Genomic DNA, 18,301 nt, shown 5'->3' with positions numbered 1-18,301 from the left:
GGCCCTGGCGATGTGAGAGTTTCCTAACCCTGTCTGTCTTTGCTTCTGTTGGTCTGTGCTTGTCCCTCAAACTGACTAATCATGGTTTTTGGTATGTGCCTCTTTGCCAGTGCTTTTCTTCCAGGCTGTGGATTCTGTTCTCTTATCCTGTTATTTGTATTCCCTGTCTAGCTCTTGACTTCTAGAGCTCCTAGACTTCCATGGTCTAAGTTCCTGGTCTCAAGCTCCCTTTGCATTGTGTTCAGGTTGAGCCGTCAGCCTTACTTCCTAAGGTACTTACTGAAAAGTCAATAAACTTTTCGATTATTTTTGTGATTCAGGAATTTCCAATTATTCTCGTTAATCTACATAACTGTGTATAATACTAAACTCTTTAGACCTTAGGTTGTTGTGTAGTTTTTACCAAAAAGTCTCTAATGAAGATTATAGGATTCCATAGTTCTTCTTAGCGGTTCTTAATTTTTTAATCCTTGTTGCTCACCTGTGGTGAAGAGTGCATGGTGTTGTAGAGATTGAGTCAGATAACCTGGGTTTAAATTCCGGCTTCATCGTTTCTTTCATCGGGCCACTTCTCCATAAGACATTTGTTGACTTCCTTTTCTATTTTGGTGTTGGAGTCATTACTATGACTTCTGGCAGCTTTAATCTATGGAGCACAGTCATTGTGTTAAGTGTTTTTCATAGGTTCGCATGTAATCCTCTCTGCAACTTTAGAGAGCAGTAGGAATTATTTATAGTAATTATTGGAGGGATTATTGAGTAATTATTTTAGGAAACTGGAGGCCTGAATACTTAAGTGTCATATCCATTACCCCATAGATAGTAAGAGATGCAGACCTTTAACAAACATTAGTTAACGTTCCATCTGATGTATGCTTCATAACATACTTAACTATTCCTTATTATTGGAAACACACTTGAAGTTTTAGTTTCATAAATAATGATTCATTCAGACTCCTAGGAGCTATACTTGACCGTTCTGGGTCCTTATCTCCCACATCCTGACCATCTGTTAGTAAATGCTATAACCACCCACACATATTTTGAGTTTTCTCCACTTTTCTCTATTTCCATGGCCATCACTCTAGTCCAGGCCACCATTACCTCTCATTGGGATGCCTGCAGTGGCTTCCTAACTTCTTGTTACTGCTCTTGACCTTCTACAGTCTGTTCTCCAAGAAGCCTGTAAAATTACACATAAGATCATATCCTTCTCCCTTCAGTAGCTTCCCTTTTTATTACAATAAAATAGACATTTCTCCTGGCCTACAAATCCCTGCATGGTCTGGCTCCTGCCTACCTCTCCAGATTTATCTCTTTTTACCATTTTCTCCTACTCTGACTTTTTTTCTGCTGCTAGAATATGCCAAACTCTTTCCTTGTTTCTGAATTGTGGCATTTGAGGTTTCCTGTGTTTTGGCTGTTCCTCTATTCCTCAGCAGCTTCTTGCCTGGCTGCCTTTAGTTTTTGGTTTTGTATCTTTCTCAGAAAGACTTACTTTGGTGATTGCCTATGGGAGCAGTTTCCTTCCTGCCTCTGCTCAACAAACGCATAAAACACATTTATATATTTATGTGCTTTTATATACTTACACATACTTATAACTAGAAATTATATTTTGATCTATTTAGTAACTTGCTACCTGTACTTACACGTAGAAGACTAAGCTCCTAAAGGATTAGACCCGTGTCTGTCTTGTTCATATGTTACCTAGATAGTGTCTAGTGTGTCATAGGTAATCCATAAAACTTTTTGGATAGTGAATGTCTTGATTCACACCCTTTGTGCATAAACCTTTTTCTACGTTATGATGTTTTTTTCCTCCTTGAGAATAAAAAGCCAAAGAATTCAGGCAAGGGAAATGTTTCATGTATTTTTTAAACATAATCTGCTAAATTTAAACATTTCAGAAATGATCCCCTTCCTCCCCTGGTTTTAGATCTTATGATACTTAAAGTGAGTGTTGTGTCATCTCCATTTTCATTCCTCTTTCATGTAGTTTTTTCTTATTATAAACTTGGAAAATACACATTTAGCAAAGAGAATAAAACAAATTATATTCCTCGGAAACACTTTGGTATTCTTTTTTATATATGGCAAATATTATTTTATATAGTTGCAGTCTTCTTTGATGCAATTTTGCATCTTGCTTTTTTAAATTACATATTCTGAGTTTTTTCTCAACTAGTAAATGAAATAGAAGATGTAAATTATTTACTTGTCCTTACTGTTGGATAGATTCCCATTGTTGAATAGATGTTTTCAGTTCTGTTAAAAATATTTTTATAAACATTTATGCACATAAACCTTTTCTTCCTTCTGGATTTTAAGGCTATAATCCCATGAGCATACTATTAGAGTAAAAGGTATGAAAATTTTAAGATTAAAAATACATTGCTGACGGTAAAAATAATTGTATTCTGAAAAGATTATGTTTTTGAGTGCCCATTGGTATTTTAATTGAAAAAGAATCTTTGCTATTTGGGTGAAATATCATGTTTCATTTCTTTAATCATTGGAATTTGAATGTTTTTGCCTTTGTGTATTGTTAAACACACTGTCCCTCTGATCAAAGGTTGGAATGGTCCTGACAACAGATCTCTTTTCTCAAACTAATAAGAGGATGAAGACTGATTCTTTTCTGACATTCCATTATGGTGACTCTTGCAAAAATGTGATACCATTAAATGAGCTCTCCGATAGGCAAATAGTGCTTTGATTTTCTCAGTGTTGTAAAGTTTCCACTGTTGGTGGTGTTTTTTTTTTTTTTTTTTTCTTCTTCCCCTCATTATGGTTTAATTCAGAAACCCAGTTTCTTGAATTTATAATTTAACAACTCAGGTTTCTGAGGAGTAAGTTACCATGAGTATTAAAAATGTTGGTTGCCTTTATTTTCTGTTGCAAGTTTTTCTGGAATATTGACCTTTTTCTCTAAATGGCAAGGTCTGTGATAGATGCTTGATTGCGTAGTTGGTCTGAAGTTTGTGTCATTTGTCTCACGGCTGGAACTATAGTGTGTAAATCCAGGCACTACCCATGTGCCTCTTCCACATGGAGACTGGTGACGGAGGAAACTGCAGAGTGAAAAAGAGGGAGGTCGGGAAGGGGAAGAGAGCATGGATGCAGGAAAAACTTAGCATGGGAACATAGACCTGCCTTTTGAGTGTGTACCATTACTAACTCAGAGTCTCTGTGCCTCAGTTTCTTCCTTTGGGGAAAAAGGAGATAATAATCTCTGTCTTTCAAGGTGCTAGTAAAGATTAAATTATATACACGCATAGCACATACATATATACCTGTGCTATATGCCGTATAATTTTGTGTTCAGTAAATTAGGAAATTGTGTTTCTTTCCCCTAGGGAAATAAAGGATTGTTGTGATGTCTGGGAATACCATACTGTTAAGCACAGGTACGAGCTGTAATAATAGATGCTGGGACATTGTCTGAGGTGCTGAGCATATATATAGCAAGTGACAGTGTGGTGGGCAAAGCAGTTTAACAGATTCATTCTTTGTGACCAAGCCGTAGTAAAAGGGTTTAATTAATATAAAGTGTGAAAAGACTCTTTGAAGATTAATTTGAAATGAAAACTTCATGCTACATTTACGGATTTCTTTGAAGGAGGTTTATTGCCGTATCAGATAGTGCTCCTTTTGTAATGGAAGGAAAAAGCAAGATCTTGGATGGTCGCAGCACAGAGTGGGGCAGGCAGAACTGCAAGATTGTGTCTTTTGACAGGACATTGGTAACTTAATTTCCTGTGAGATGTCCATCAAATGGATTGTTAGCTGTCTGTCTTCTTTGAAAAGTTATTGCTAACAACAGGATTATCGGATTGTCACCTGGATTAACACCGGGCAAATAGGTGAATCTCAGCAAACAAGAAAGTTATCTCAAGTAGGACTAAAATAATGGAATTACGTGCCTGAGTTCTTTATGTTCCTCTGGAAGAGGAAGTACTTGCTCTTGAATTCAGTCACATGCGGTTGGGCTTTAGAGTTCTTCTCATCTTTGTAGTGAACTTGTTCCTAGTGAACATTCCTGAGCCCCTTCTGTGTGCCAAACTCTGTGCCAGCTCAGGGAATGGGGAGTTGAGGAATTTATATTCTAATGCGGAACAGCAGGTATAATTACAAAACATTGTGATAAGTATATATAAACAGTTGTGAGAGAATAAGGGGAGGAGATAAATGAAATCAAATGGGCTCAGAAGTAAAATGGACTTAGGCCATTTCAGTCAGGCGGAACAGTGTACCTACTTAATGGGGTTGTCACATACAGTAAATGAGAACAGCATAGGAAAATGTTGAGTGCAACGTTTGCCACATAGTAACTCTTAGAAAGAGTTAGCTGTTGGTATTTTAAATTTCTGTAGTTTCTTTCTATGATGATGCAGTGCTGTAAATGGTTATTTATCTACTCCTTAAAGCAACTTGGCATAAAGAATTGAAAAAAGAACCAGAATGGGACTGGAGTATGACTTATTACTACTTTGAGCAACTGCTTTGGGAAATTAAAATTTGAAGAAAGCTGATAGTTCATGATCCTATTTTGTAGAAAAGTACTGTACAAGTTATTTTAAGAAGGGGTTCTTTGTTGCATTTCGGTGCCCATCTGTCAGTCGGCTGTGGTAGAAACACTGTTTATTTAGCATCATTGGGGGATTAAATATCCCACGTGAATGAAGAGCCAACATTTATTGAGTTCTTACTGTGTGTCAGGTGCTGTGATAAATGCTTTACACGAAACGACTCACTTGGTCCTCACAACAAGCTTCTGAGGTAGGTCTTCGTTTTACAGGTGAGGTAACAGAGGTCCAGAGAACTTAAGTACAGTTTTGCCAAACTGGCAAGTGCTAGACACAAGGTTCTACCAGCAGACTCAGATCCTTTTTTTTTTTCCTTTTTAAAATTTTTAATGTTTGTTATTTTTGAGAGAGAGAGAGAGAGAGAGAGAGAGAGAGAGAGAGACAGACAGACAGACCATGAGTGAGGGAGGGGTAAAGAGAGAGGGAGACACAGAATCCGAAGCAGGCTCCAGGCTCCCTGCTGTCAGCACGGGGCTTGAACCTGTGAACCATGAGATCATGACCTGAGCTGAAGTCGGATGCTTAACAGACTGAGCCACCCAGGCGCCCCATACCAGAAGACTGAGATCGTTAACCAGTGTTCTTTTGACTCTTGAATAATTGCAGCTTAACTCCTTTGAACTATAAACTTGTTTTATTTCAAATTTACTGGATGCAAGTTGTTTTTAAAATTTGTTAACTTCCTATGGCACCTGGGTGGCTCAGTGGGTTAAGCGTCTGACTTTGGCTTAGGTCATGATCTTACTATGAGTTCAAGTCCCACTTTGGGCTCTGTGCTGACAGTTAAGAGCCTGGAGCTGCTTTGGATTCTGTGTCTCCCTCTCTCTCTGTCCCTCCCCTGCTCTTGCTTTCTCTCTGTCTGTCTGTCTCTCTCTCAAAAATAAATAAACATTAAAAAAAAATTTGTCAACTTCCCTACCTTGTACTGAGTGCAGTTTAACCAGCACAGTGTTACTGTTAGTGCACATAGGTATTCTTCAGGGTTATTGATTTGTATAGAGCTGTTCGTATTTGTATAGAGCTTATCTTTCATGGCCTTGAGTTGCTGTAATGTTTATCTCATTATAAGCTTTTTACTTAAGTATAACAGTACAGAAAATGGCACAAAATCAGAATTCAGCTCATCTGTTTTTCACCAAGTGGGTCCTTCCATATCACTAGCACCCACATCGAGAAACATAATATTGCCTTCACCCCTGGTGAAGTTCCTCATGCCCCTCATCACTGTCTTGTCTCTGCCCGAGGTTAAACACTGTTCTGATTAAACACCAAAGAACAGCTTTCATGTTTTTGAATGTAATGTAAATGTGGATTCATCAGCGTAGATGATTGTATCACAGTTTATTCATTGGACATCTGCAATTAAAAAAAAATGGTGTCTTCAAAGGCTGGAAGATCGTATCAAAGCTTGAGTTGTTCTAATTCTTGGTAGTGTGAAGGATCCTCCTTTGAGTATAGCATGTAGAGGTTTAGTATGTGGTATTTGTGATGTGCTCTTCTCAGGATTTATTTAATTTTTTCAGGCTTATCTATGTTTTGCTTAGGTCAAGTCAGAAGGAGCTTTCAGATAAATTGTTTACTGAGCTTATCAGACTAAAGAGTCTGGGAGCAGAGAAACTTAAAATGTAAGGTCCAGTGTTGTTTGCATTATGAGAGTGAAGCTAAATATAGCCCTTCAGGTTATAGTTAGATGCATGTAATTTATGTATACATATACAATGTTGATTTATTCTAGGTACTGAGAAATCCCATGATGGCTTATTAAAAATTGCGTATTAAACTTTGTTTCAAATCTGATTTGTAAATACTAGATTTTTAGAAGCTGATTACCACAGGCCAGTTCCTCTTACTTGACAAATAAAGGAAGTTGGGGCTCTGGAAGCTCATAATTTGTGTTTAAGTGGAAAAGAAGAAAAATGTGACAGGTAGAACATTCACTTTCCTTTTATATTTATTGCAAAACTAAATCAGGGTGAAGAATGGAAGAACTAGGAAGGTATATCAGTTTTCCTGCTTAAAGATTTTACTGTATAATAGCATATTCATGTAATTGAGAAGATTGTTTGAAATGTTAACTTAAGGCTAATGTATTAGTAGTTCAACATGTATTTACTGAGCACTCCTAGACACTGTTCTAGGCACTGGGGCAGTGAAGAAAGCAATGCAAAACGATGAGCCTACGTGAAATTAAGATGGTAAACAAGTAGACAAGTAAATATGATATGTCAGGAGGTAATTAGTGCTGTGGAAGAAAATTATATAGGTGAGGGCAGTTAGAGAATGTCAGGGCAGAGTGTGGATGCATATATGCTATTTTGTATACAGTGCTTCAGAGAAAGCACAAGTGACATTTGAGAAGAGGGAAAGGAGTGGACAGAATGATGTGGTTCCCCTTAGGTGGAGAGGTCCTGGCCCTGGGCATCATGTACAGCATCCTGATGGGGGCGGGGGAACGTGCTTGGATTTTGGAGAAGTGTAAGGAGACCACTGGGCTGGTATGGAGTAAGCAATAGAGAGGGGAGTAGGAGATGAAGTCAGAGAGGTAGCCAAGGCCAGAATGTCCAGGATCTTACAGACTGATGGAAGGACACTGGCATTTCTTGGAGTGAGATGCAGAACCCCTGCAGGGTTTTGAGAAGGTTGTGGCATGGTCTGACTTGTGTTTTAAAAGGTGATGTTAGTTATTTCGTTGGGATTAGAGTGTGGAAGGCCTGGTCTCAGGGGGAGGGGACACCCGTTAGGAGGTTTTTGTCCATGGGAGAGAATGGCAGAGCTCTCGTGTTCTCCGTGGAGATGGAGGGAGGTGGCACAGGTGATTCTATATGCAGATATCAAAGACAGTGAAGGGCTTTGTGTTCTGTTGTCCTGAAAGTCAGGTTTACTGTAATATAAACCCTCACTGGGATGCAGAAACATAAGAGCTAATCCTGAATTATGTAATTTAAGGAGTTAAAACATTGGAACAGATTTATTGTAGTTTTCAAGTGCTGGATGTTACGGGATAGCATAAACATCAAGCCAAATAGTTAAACCTTGTTGGCTTCTCTCTATGTCCCCAATCCCTTTAAAGCATAAAGTTTAATTTAGGTTTTTTCCCTTATTTTTGGTTGATATTTCATTTTTCTTAACTTTTGTTTGTTTCTGATTTTACACTTGATGTGGTTTTTTGTCCATACTTTTAATTAATTTTCCTTTAGTATTTTGTTAGGTATTTTTTTTACCTTTTTTCCTGATTTTGTATAATCTGTTATGCAATTCTCTTAAGCTTATATCATTGTCACTTCAACGTATTCTGCTTTATTACCTAATTAGAGCTTATTTCATTTTGCAGTCAGAGAGAATGAATTATTATCCGTGTCCAGCAGATAAGTAATACTTAGTAAATGTTTATTTTATTTTTTTTTGCTTTAGTCATTGTGTGTTAGTTTCTTGTTACGCTACTCACTTATCTGTTGCAAACTATATTCATTATGTATACGTTAAACAATTCATACATATACATATCTCAGTTATTACAGTCTGGTAAGAATTTCAGCTTTGCAATCAGACCAATATGAGTTATAATCTTGGTTCTGCTGATTACTAGATTTGCAGGGTATTCTAGGCTTCTGTTAGTTTTGTATAAAGTGGAAAACACAATGCCCGTCTTTCTGGTGAAGTGCCTAGTGCAGTGTCTGGCTGTAGTGGTACTAATCCCTCAAATAGTTATTGTTTCCTTTCCCCTACAAGTGATTAGGTTAAACATTTAAGAATTAACAGAGACAAAATATATGAAGTATTTCATTGAATTTTCTTTTAGTTGGTACTCCCTTTGCTTTCTTTTTTCTTTCGCTTTCTTTGTTCGGTCCCTTTGGAAAGAACTACAGAAATATAAATGCAGCCTTATCTGGACTTGTGCTAAGTGTAATACACCAAATAATGAAGCCCCTTAGGAACTACTTGTGAGATGAGCAGAAGCTGTTAACTGGTTTTAATAATGAGACTAGGAAAGTCAGTAAAAGTAGTTTCTATTTGGGTTGAAGTTTTGTTTTTGTTTGTTTTATCTTGCTAATGTAAAATCTGAGCATGCTGTAATACACAACAATAGACTTTCAATTAGAAGAGATGGACAAAAATAATGCTCAAATTTTCTGTTACAGGAACCCCTATGGTGCATTCTGGCCCCCACTCTCCCTTCCTCCCCATTCATTAGCTCCTCATATGCTTTCAGTGACTGGGAGCTCACTGGTTTCTGAACAGCCTTTTCTGTTAGGAGATAGCTCTGGTTTGTGAAAAGGTCTATGTCACAGTGAGCTGAAGTTATTCAGTACCTTCTACGTGTTCTACATCTATTTTTTGAAGCAAAGAATGGCTGTCTTTTTAAAAAATATTTTGGGGGCGCCTGGGTGGCGCAGTCGGTTAAGCGTCCGACTTCAGCCAGGTCACGATCTCGCGGTCCGTGAGTTCGAGCCCCGCGTCGGGCTCTGGGCTGATGGCTCGGAGCCTGGAGCCTGTTTCCGATTCTGTGTCTCCCTCTCTCTCTGCCCCTCCCCCGTTCATGCTCTGTCTCTCTCTGTCCCAAAAATAAATAAACGTTGAAAAAAAAAAAATTTTAAAAAATATTTTGAAGGACCCTGTATCAGTCAGGGTTCTCTAGAGAAATAGAATAGAAGAAGGAAAAAAATCTATACATAAATTATGTTTTAATTAACAATTTACAATTTAAATATTAAAAATAACATGTATAGAATTGAAAGCTATTAATTTCAAGGAAATGGCTTAGGTGATTATAGGAACTGGTAAGTCTAAAATCTATAGAACAGGAGTTGATGCTTCAGTCTTGACACAGATTTTTTTCTTTCTCGGGGAAACCTAGTTTTGCTTTTAAGGCCTTCTGCATGATTGGATGAGGCCCATTCACATTATGGGAAATAATCTCCTTTCACCTGATTGTGAGGTTAACTGCCTCTGCAAAATACTTTCACAGTAATATCTAGGGCAGTGTTTGAATGATTGATTATTATATACTAGCCAAGTTGACACATAAGGCTAACCATCACAGTCCATCCTGTTATTAACCTGGCACTTAGACACGTCCCCTAAAAACCATATTTAATCTCCAAATAAAGACAGAATCCCCTCACATGATAAAAGCTATTCTGTGTACAATGGAACACATGCTACGCCTTTCCTCAGGAGAGAATACAAAGTCCTTGTTCAGTCTTCTTGATCTCCTGTAACTTAATACTGTCATGTAAAGTTAACTGTTATTAATATATCTTACATGATAAGGGAATAGGAGAGGGTAGAAAACAAAGGTATTTGCTTAATAAATCTATAAATCGATTCATAACAAAATAAGGAAAAAATACTCATAACAATTAAAGTTTTCATTTCTCTGACTGCTCACGTGGTTGTAACTGGTATCTGTGACTAACTTCTTCCACTACCTATTCCATATTCTCTTTACCCTCAGCAAGCGTCTCAGCTGGTTGGTTCTTTGCATAGTGGGGTGGCCCAAAACTTCATTTTGGAAGGGCTGGGTTGTTAGTCCTACCTTGCCTGATTTGGGTTGTTGTAGTTTTCTATTGAATTTATTTTATTTTATTTTGTTTCAATTTTTTATTTAAATTCTAGTTAACACATATGGTGAAATTGGTTTCAGGTGTGGAATTTAGTGATTCATCACTAAACTCAACATAACACCCAACGCTCATCACAGTAAGTGCCCTCCTTACTATTGACTTTAATCACAAGGCTGGTAGTACTAAGAGTCACCTTAAGAGGTCTCCTGTATTTCAGACTTTTCTTTCTTACTGCCATTGTGTAATGGCAATCTAATCTCCTCTTGGTAATCAGGTTCAATCACATGAGTCAGTAAAGTAGCTGCCTTTGTTGCCCATTGGTGTGGAGAGAGGAAGAGCCCAGAGTGGCTGAGTAACAGATCTAACTTGCAGTTAGATGGAATCGTTGTGTATTATTCCTCCCTTTGGAAGCAAGATCTCTAGGCCAGCATGGCATAAGGTCATGGGGACAGGAAGCTAATGTTTTGCTCTTGGGTTACTAGGGGTAATAGTGAATGGTGTCACTCTCATTTCCATTCTTTGATTTCAGGGTCTGTGAATCCCAGGCTATGGGAGAAACAACACTGTTTATTGGATGCTGATTTAGAGTATATACAGCCTTCTGGAGAACACTGCCCTAGCCCTGCGAGGTATTGCCACCTTAACTAGCATGGTAACTGAGTCTTCAAAAGGCCATTCCACTGTTCTATCAGTCAGCTGCTCCAGGGTGATGGGGAACATAGTAAGACGAGTCATGAGTATGGGTCCATTGTTGCACTTCATGTGCTGTGAAGTGAGTTCCTTGATTAGAGGTAATGCTGTGTAGAGTATCATGATGGATGGTGGATGAGCATTCTGTAAGTCAACAGATGGTAGGTTTGGCAGAAATATTGGATACAGTGAAGGATTCTAGATACTAATCTGTATCCAGAATGTTTTTCTGTTAAGAACAGAACTTTTCTCCTTCTGTAATGGAAGCATTCCAGTGTAATCAACTTGCCACCGTATAGCTGGCTGGCTGATCACCCTGAGTAGTGGTGCCATGTTGGGGACTCAGCGATGATCTCTGCTGCTGGCATATGGGCCTCAGCAGTGGCTGTAGTCAGGTCAGCCATCATGGGTAGAAGTCCATGTTGCTGTCCATGCATAGTCTTCCTCCTTCCTGTGATCACTTTGTGTAGGAGCCCATTGGGCAATGATAGGAGTGGCTGGGGAAGGAGACTGGCTGGTATATACAAAATGTGTCATCCTGTCCACATGATTATTAAAATTTTCCTCTGCTGAGTTGACCCTTTGGTGAACATTGACATGGGACACAGATATTTTCATGTTTTTTGTCCATTCAGATATTTTCATATATTTTATCCATTTTTTGTGTATCTACAGACCTCTTCAGACTATCTTATCACCAGTTACTCAGTTATGTCCTTCAAGTTCCTGACCAGTGGCTACAACTTTTTTTTTTTACATTTATTTATTTTTTATTTTATTTTTTATTTTTTCAATATATGAAATTTATTGTCAAGTTGGTTTCCATACAACACCCAGTGCTCATCCCAAAAGGTGCCCTCCTCAATACCCATCACCCACCCTCCCCTCCCTCCCACCCCCCCATCAACCCTCAGTTTGTTCTCAGTTTTTTTTTTTTTTAAATTAAAAATTTTTTTTTTTTTTTTAACGTTTATTTATTTTTGAGACAGAGAGAGGCAGAGCCTGAACGGGGGAGGGTCAGAGAGAGAGGGAGACACAGAATCGGAAGCAGGCTCCAGGCTCTGGGCCGTCATCAGCCCAGAGCCCGACGCGGGGCTCAAACTCACGGACCGTGAGATCGTGACCTGAGCTGAAGTCGGACGCTTAACCGACTGAGCCACCCAGGCGCCCCTGTTCTCAGTTTTCAAGAGTCTCTTATGCTTTGGCTTTCTCCCCCTCTAACCTCTTACATTTACTTATTTTTTGAGAGAGCACAAGTTGGGGAGGGGCAGAGAAAGAAGGAGACACAGAATCCGAAACAGGCTCCAGGCTCTGAGCTGTCAGCGCAGAGCCCAACGCGGGGCTCGAACCCACGGACCGCAAGATCATGACCTGAGCCGAAGTCGGACGCTCAACCAACTGAGCCACCGAGGCGCCCCAACCAGTGGCTACATCTTAATGCAATGGCACCTCTGGCCGTTTCTCCTTCCATGCAGAATGAACAGTCAGGTGCATTGCTGGAAGTTCTGTCCTCTGGGAGGATTTCCTTTATCACTATCCTTGAGGGATGTCCTGGGGAGGGATGTCGTACTGCAGCCATCCCTTTTAGGTGGTGCCTTATATTGTACAGAATCCTCTGTATACGCAGCCCCACTTTTCTCTTCTTCATTCCCCTGGTGGTGGGGAACTTCCCACGTGGTGATAGGTGTGGGCTGACTGCAAAGATAATGTAGCAGAAACAGGGGCTGTGGGCACTTGGACACTTCTTCCTGTGACTGACTTGTGCCTCCAGGGCCTGTGCCATCTCCATCTTGTATGTACAATTTTCATTTGATGATGGAGTACTGGCGTGAATATCCAACTTTATGACTTAGTGGGTCACACGGTTGAGGTCTTGACAGGCAGCTCATTTCATGTGGTAACTAGTTGCCCATCATTATGCGTTAGTAGCCCAGTAGCAAGCCAAAATCTGTTTCTCAGAAAGAGGAACTGACTTTGTCGAAAACTCTAAGGGTCTGTACTGTGATTAACCTATATGGGCTTGCTAAAGGCTCCAGAAAGCATCTCCCTCTGTTCTGACACTTCAAGTACCATTGGATCTGCTGGGTCATGTGCCCAAGTGGCAGAGCAGCTGGCAGGGTGGACTGACGTGGTGGAGAGCCTTTTTTTCTTCTGGGCCATACTCAGAACTATAGTTTTTTGGATCATTTGATGTGATGGATAAGTTTTATTTGGCTAGGGTATGGTGCCCAGTTGTTTGGTCAAACACTAGTGTAGATGTTGGTGTGAAGGTAATTTGTGGATATAACTCTGTAAAGGAGATTATTGTGCATAATGTGGGTGGGCCTCAGTCCAATCAGTTGAAGGCCTTACTAGCAAAAACTGAGATTTCCCAGAAAAGAAGGAGTTCTGCCTCAAGATTACATCATAGAAATCTTGCCTGAGTTTCTAGTGTGCTGTTCTGTGCTACAGATTTTGGAATCAAGACTTTGATATTAACGTCTCAGTTTCCTGCCTGGTGGCCTGTACTACAAATTTCAGATGTGACATGCCAGCCTGTGCAGCTGTGTGAGCCAGCTCCTTATAATTACTCTTTTACTGTGTACTTTTCTCCCTCCCCCTTCCTCCCCCATGTGTGTGTTATCTCTCTCTCTCTGTGTATATATAATACATATACGTGTGTGTGTGTGTGTGTGTGTACACACACACACATATATATATAGTCCCATTGATTCTGTATTTTTAAAAAATCCTGATTGATACACTTGGTAGATGGGCTGGAATAGCACACCCAAATGGGGAGGGGAATATGTTGCCTGTAAAATCTAAAGAGCCCCACGGGGTGCTCCTTCTTTTTTGCGTGTGGGAGGGGCCAGATGCAACACCTTCTCCTTTACCTTAGAAGGGGTATCTTGACATGCCCCACACTCTGGACTCCTAGAAATTAATTTCAATTAAGTGGAAGACCCCTGAATATTTTTCCAGTTTATTTACCACCCTCTGACATGCAAATCTTTTAGCAGTAAGTCTGGAGTAGTTGCTGCTTCTTGCTCATTAGATCCAATTAGCAATGGACCAGTGTGATATCTTGTATAAGGGGGAGGCTGTCAAGGTCCCTGAAAATTAAATTTTGACTGAGATCATAGAGCTCTGGAGAGTTGATATACCTCTGAGGTGGGACAACTGCTGGACTTGCCAGCTGAAAACGGACTGCTTCTGATAGATTTTGTTAATACTGAGAAAAAAGTGCTTGTAAGATCTGTATCTGCATGTATCTGTGTTAATTTATTCAAGTGGTGAAACCGATCTGGTAGAGCGGCCTCAATTGGAGCCATCACCGTTACGTTTGTGATAATCCACTGTCGTTCTCTAAGATCTGTCTATCTGTTTTCAGCACAGGCCGCATAGTGAGTTGAATGTTGATGTGGTGGGAATCTCCACCTCTGCTTTCCTTAGGTCCTTGATGGTGGCACTAATCTGCGTTCCCTCCCTGAAAGCAGTATTGCTGTCGGCTTACTCTTTTTCTAGGTAGAGGCAGTTCTGGTGGCTGCCATGTGTCCTTTCTTGTCTTACTAGTCCTCACTCCACAGGTCTGGAAAACAGTGTGGGGATCTTGCCAGTTGCTGAGTATGTCTGTTTCAGTTATGGATTCTGGAATTGGGAAAATAACCAAAAGATGGATGCAGGGGACCCACTGGACCCATTGTGATGTGGATCTGAGCTACAACTCCATTGATTACCTGACTTTCATAATCCCCTGCTCTGACACATGGACTGCAGTGACATTTTGTCTCTTGAAATTAGTGTCAGTTCAGGACCAGTGTCCAAAGTCCCGGAAAAAGTCTAATTATTTCCTTTTCTCAATGCAGTCATCCTGGTAAAAGTCTGTACATCCATTTGGGGGAAGGCTGGGAGGAAAGATTAACTGTATGAAGTTTGGCTGTTTCACAGGGTCCTTCCTCAAGAGGACCTATCTTCCCCTTTATTTCAAGGGGTTTTGAGTCTGTAAACCGGCTCAAGTGTAGGAATTTTTGAGGGGTCATGATTTTGTTTTGGTAATTCAGGTTCACTGGACCTAGAATTCTTTTGCCTATATAGATCAAGTAAGAAGTTAGTAGATGGCCCATCTGTTTTCTCTTCTGGAGGCCCCATGATCAACTAGTGAATGTCTTAGGTCTCTGAGGTAGACTAATCTATTTATCGTTTTCACTCTGCTGTCCATTGTGGTAACCATGTCTGTCTTGTATTTGGCAATTAAATATTGCCACTTAGCCCCTGACTCCCCAGGATCCAGTTGTCCCCATTGCGTGTAAGGACCCTAGTTCAGGGGTAGCAGTTCCCACTGTAAACTCTGACCTGCAGAGAGGAGCAACCATTCTGAGGCTCACCACATACATTTATTTGTCATAGTTAAGGTGCAAGGTATGTTCTCTGGATCCTCCTGGGGTGGGTGAACAGGCTTTCCATGAGAAAACCATTTCAACATTCCAATTTCTCCAAGCCTTTGGATGTCTTCTTCTACAATATGCCAAGGCAGTTTTGGCATTTTGACTTCATTTAATGTAGGCCACCTTTTGGTCCATGTTTCAGCCAACCAACCAGTCAAATCGCTACAGCTACTACAACCCCCTGAGCTATAAGATTGAATCTAGAATCTCTGTTTAGTGTTCTCATATTAATAAATTTGGCCACATTCAACTTAAAAAAATTTTTAGTGTTTATTTTTGAGAGAGAGACAGCGGGGGAGGGACAGAGAGAGAGAGGGGGAGACACAGAGTCTGAAGCAGGCTCCAGGCTCCACACTATCAGCACAGAGCCCAATATGGGGCTCACACCCACAAACCCTGAGATCATGACCTGAGCCAAAGTTGGATGCTTAAGCGACTGAGCCACCCAGGCACCTCAGCCACATTCAATTTTATTTTTTCCATGTTATCCCACATCCTTGATATCAAACCCTATTCATATCCCCCAGGTTTCCTTTCTGTATAAAGTGGGAAAATTGTGAATTCTAGTGTATCTCCTGGGGGTAACATTGTATACCTCATCTTTTGGGACCAGCTGGGTCTTGAATCTAGTTACAGGTCTAGAAGAAAGGGTGAATGGAGGTCCTGATGAGAATCTGCTGTCTTGCAAGGTGAGGCCATTACAGATTCTTCATGCAAAACAGAGTTCATCTCAGTTAAGTGTAGAAGGTCTGATTCTACTAGCAAAGAAGATCCTGCAGAATTTAGAGGTTCAGTGTCCCTCACTTCATTGAGATCTGGCTACATGTTTCCATTCCAATTTTCAGGATCCTGTTTCTTCCTAATGAGTACCCTTACTTTAACAGACAATATTGTGTGAAGTTAGAAATTCAATTTTTGTTGTAATTCAGCCACTCACAGGAAGACACTCTGGGTTTGATTTTCAGACATCTCAGCTTTCGGGTTTTGGTAGATAAAGATCTCTGTCAGGGCAGACAGAAAGCAATGTCATTTATGTGGCATTTGAACTGGGCATATGAAGCCTTGAGCTTATCTTTTTATTTCCTACTTTATCCAAAGTTAGGAGTCACCACTAATGCCATTATAATCCTTAGTTTGATAAATGTTATAAGGTGTCATTTGCATGTTCACCCAGAACCTTGCTTTTTATAAGTATTTGTTCAAGAGTTATCTAAGGGTTATAGTTCATACATCTCTTGCGTCATGCCGTGCTCTGCTGGTGTTTTCTTTACCTTGTTATTGGAAATAGAGTCATTAGTGCCTTTAAATCTAATCAGAGTAGAGAATCCGCTGCAGAAACCCCAGAGCCAATTCAGAAAATTCATCCGTAAAATTCTGATCCTCTAAAACTATTCTTGGTTTCCAAATCAGTGTTAAGGTTCTTAAGAGAAACAGAACAATTACGTATGTGTGTACACACACACACACACACACACACACACACACACACACACAGATATCTTTTAAGAAATTACCTCATGAGATTATGGGGACCAGCAAGTCAAATATTATTTGTAGGGCAGGTGGAAAAGTCACCTTGATCCACCATCAGGTCAAGAAATAGAATCCCACCAACACTTGTAGAAACTCCCTCTCCTGTATTCCCTCTTAATCATGACCTTTCCTCCTGCTAGAGGTAACATTAAATCTTCTGTGGTAATGATTTCCTTTCTTTTTGCTTTTATTTGTGTATGTATATTTAAACGCTATTATTTATTTTTGTCTTGATCTGTATGTTAATAGAATCATTGTATTTTTTGTCTCTTGCTTTCACTTGACACAAGTGGGAGTTTTGTTCATTTCGTTGTATGTAATTACAGTTCATTCTAGTGGAATTCTACAATATTCAGTTAAAAATTTTTCTTTAACGTTCTATTTATTTTTAAGACAGAGCATGAGTGGGGATGGGGCAGAGAGAGAGGGGGACACAGAATCTGAAGCAGGCTCCAGGCTCTGAGCTGTCAGCACAAAGCCCTATGTGGGGCTCAAACTCACAAACTGTGAGATCATGAACTGAGCCGAAGTCAGATGCTTAACCAACTGAGCCACCCGGGCGCCCCTGTAGTGTTCTAGTTTTAAATACTCCACAGTTTAATCAGTTTTTCTAATGGACGTTTTGTTTGTTTCTAGTTTTGGCCTTTTATGAACAATGCTTCTGTGAATGTCCCAGCATTGCACATCTGTGTGAGTTTCTCAAGGGTATGTAACCAAGAAGGTTTCTGGGTCAGATGGTATCGACTGTACTTAGTAATGCCTAATTATTTGCCAAAGGAGATGTATTAGTTTATTTTCCCAGCATCACCAACATTGCTATTATACACTTAAAAACAAATTCCGTGGTAGATAGGTAATGGTATCTTCTTGTGAGGTTAATTTGCTCATTACAATTGAAATTGAGCCTCATTTTATATTATTGGCCATTTGGTTTTCTTCTTCTGGAGATTGTCTTTTTAAGTCTTTTGTCCACTTTTGTATTGGGTTGGTCCTTTTTTTCTTAGAGTGTTATGGAGTTCTGTATATTTCTGTTCTTTGGTTACAAAATATTTTTGGAATTCCTTATTTCTGTCCTTTGATTATAATTACAGTATCTCTCTTCAGTTTGTGGCTTGTCTTGGCATTTATTGTTTGCATTTATTGCATTTATGTTGTGTTAATGAATAGAAGTTCTTAATGTTAGTATTATCAAATTAACCAGCATTTTCCTTTATAGTTAAATGCTTTTGATGTCTTAGTTAAGAAATTTTTCCTTGCTCTTAGGATATTATCTTACATTATTTTCTCAAAGCTATATAGTTTGTATTTCAAACTTCAGTTTTTGATTCAGTAGGAACTGATTTTTGGCTGTTTTGTGAGAATTGGGTTCGATTTCCTTTTTTTTTTCTCATATGTAGATACTCAGCCAATTCCAGAACCATTTATTTTATTTAACAAGATAGAATTTTCCCCACCAATTTGCATTGCTAATTATGTCATATGTCTCTATATGTTCGGA

General features: G+C 39.6%; 1 protein-coding gene across 3 annotated transcripts in view; it reads left to right on the top strand.

The window, feature by feature from the left end:
* STIM2 (stromal interaction molecule 2) overlaps nt 1-18,301 on the top strand; it is a 151,443-nt gene that overhangs the window by 21,157 nt on the left and 111,985 nt on the right. For 2 of the 3 annotated variants that reach the window (XM_047856570.1, XM_047856572.1), the window contains one exon: nt 17,440-17,508. The exons of the other annotated variant lie outside the window; for it this stretch is intronic. In XM_047856570.1, coding sequence (XP_047712526.1) covers nt 17,440-17,508 — 69 coding nt within the window. The remainder of the gene's footprint in view (nt 1-17,439; nt 17,509-18,301) is intronic. 3 annotated transcript variants of the gene reach the window in all.

Source organism: Prionailurus viverrinus, chromosome B1, assembly GCF_022837055.1.
Source record: "Prionailurus viverrinus isolate Anna chromosome B1, UM_Priviv_1.0, whole genome shotgun sequence".
In the NCBI taxonomy this organism is placed as follows: domain Eukaryota; kingdom Metazoa; phylum Chordata; class Mammalia; order Carnivora; family Felidae; genus Prionailurus; species Prionailurus viverrinus.
This window is presented reverse-complemented; position numbering and strand designations above follow the sequence as displayed.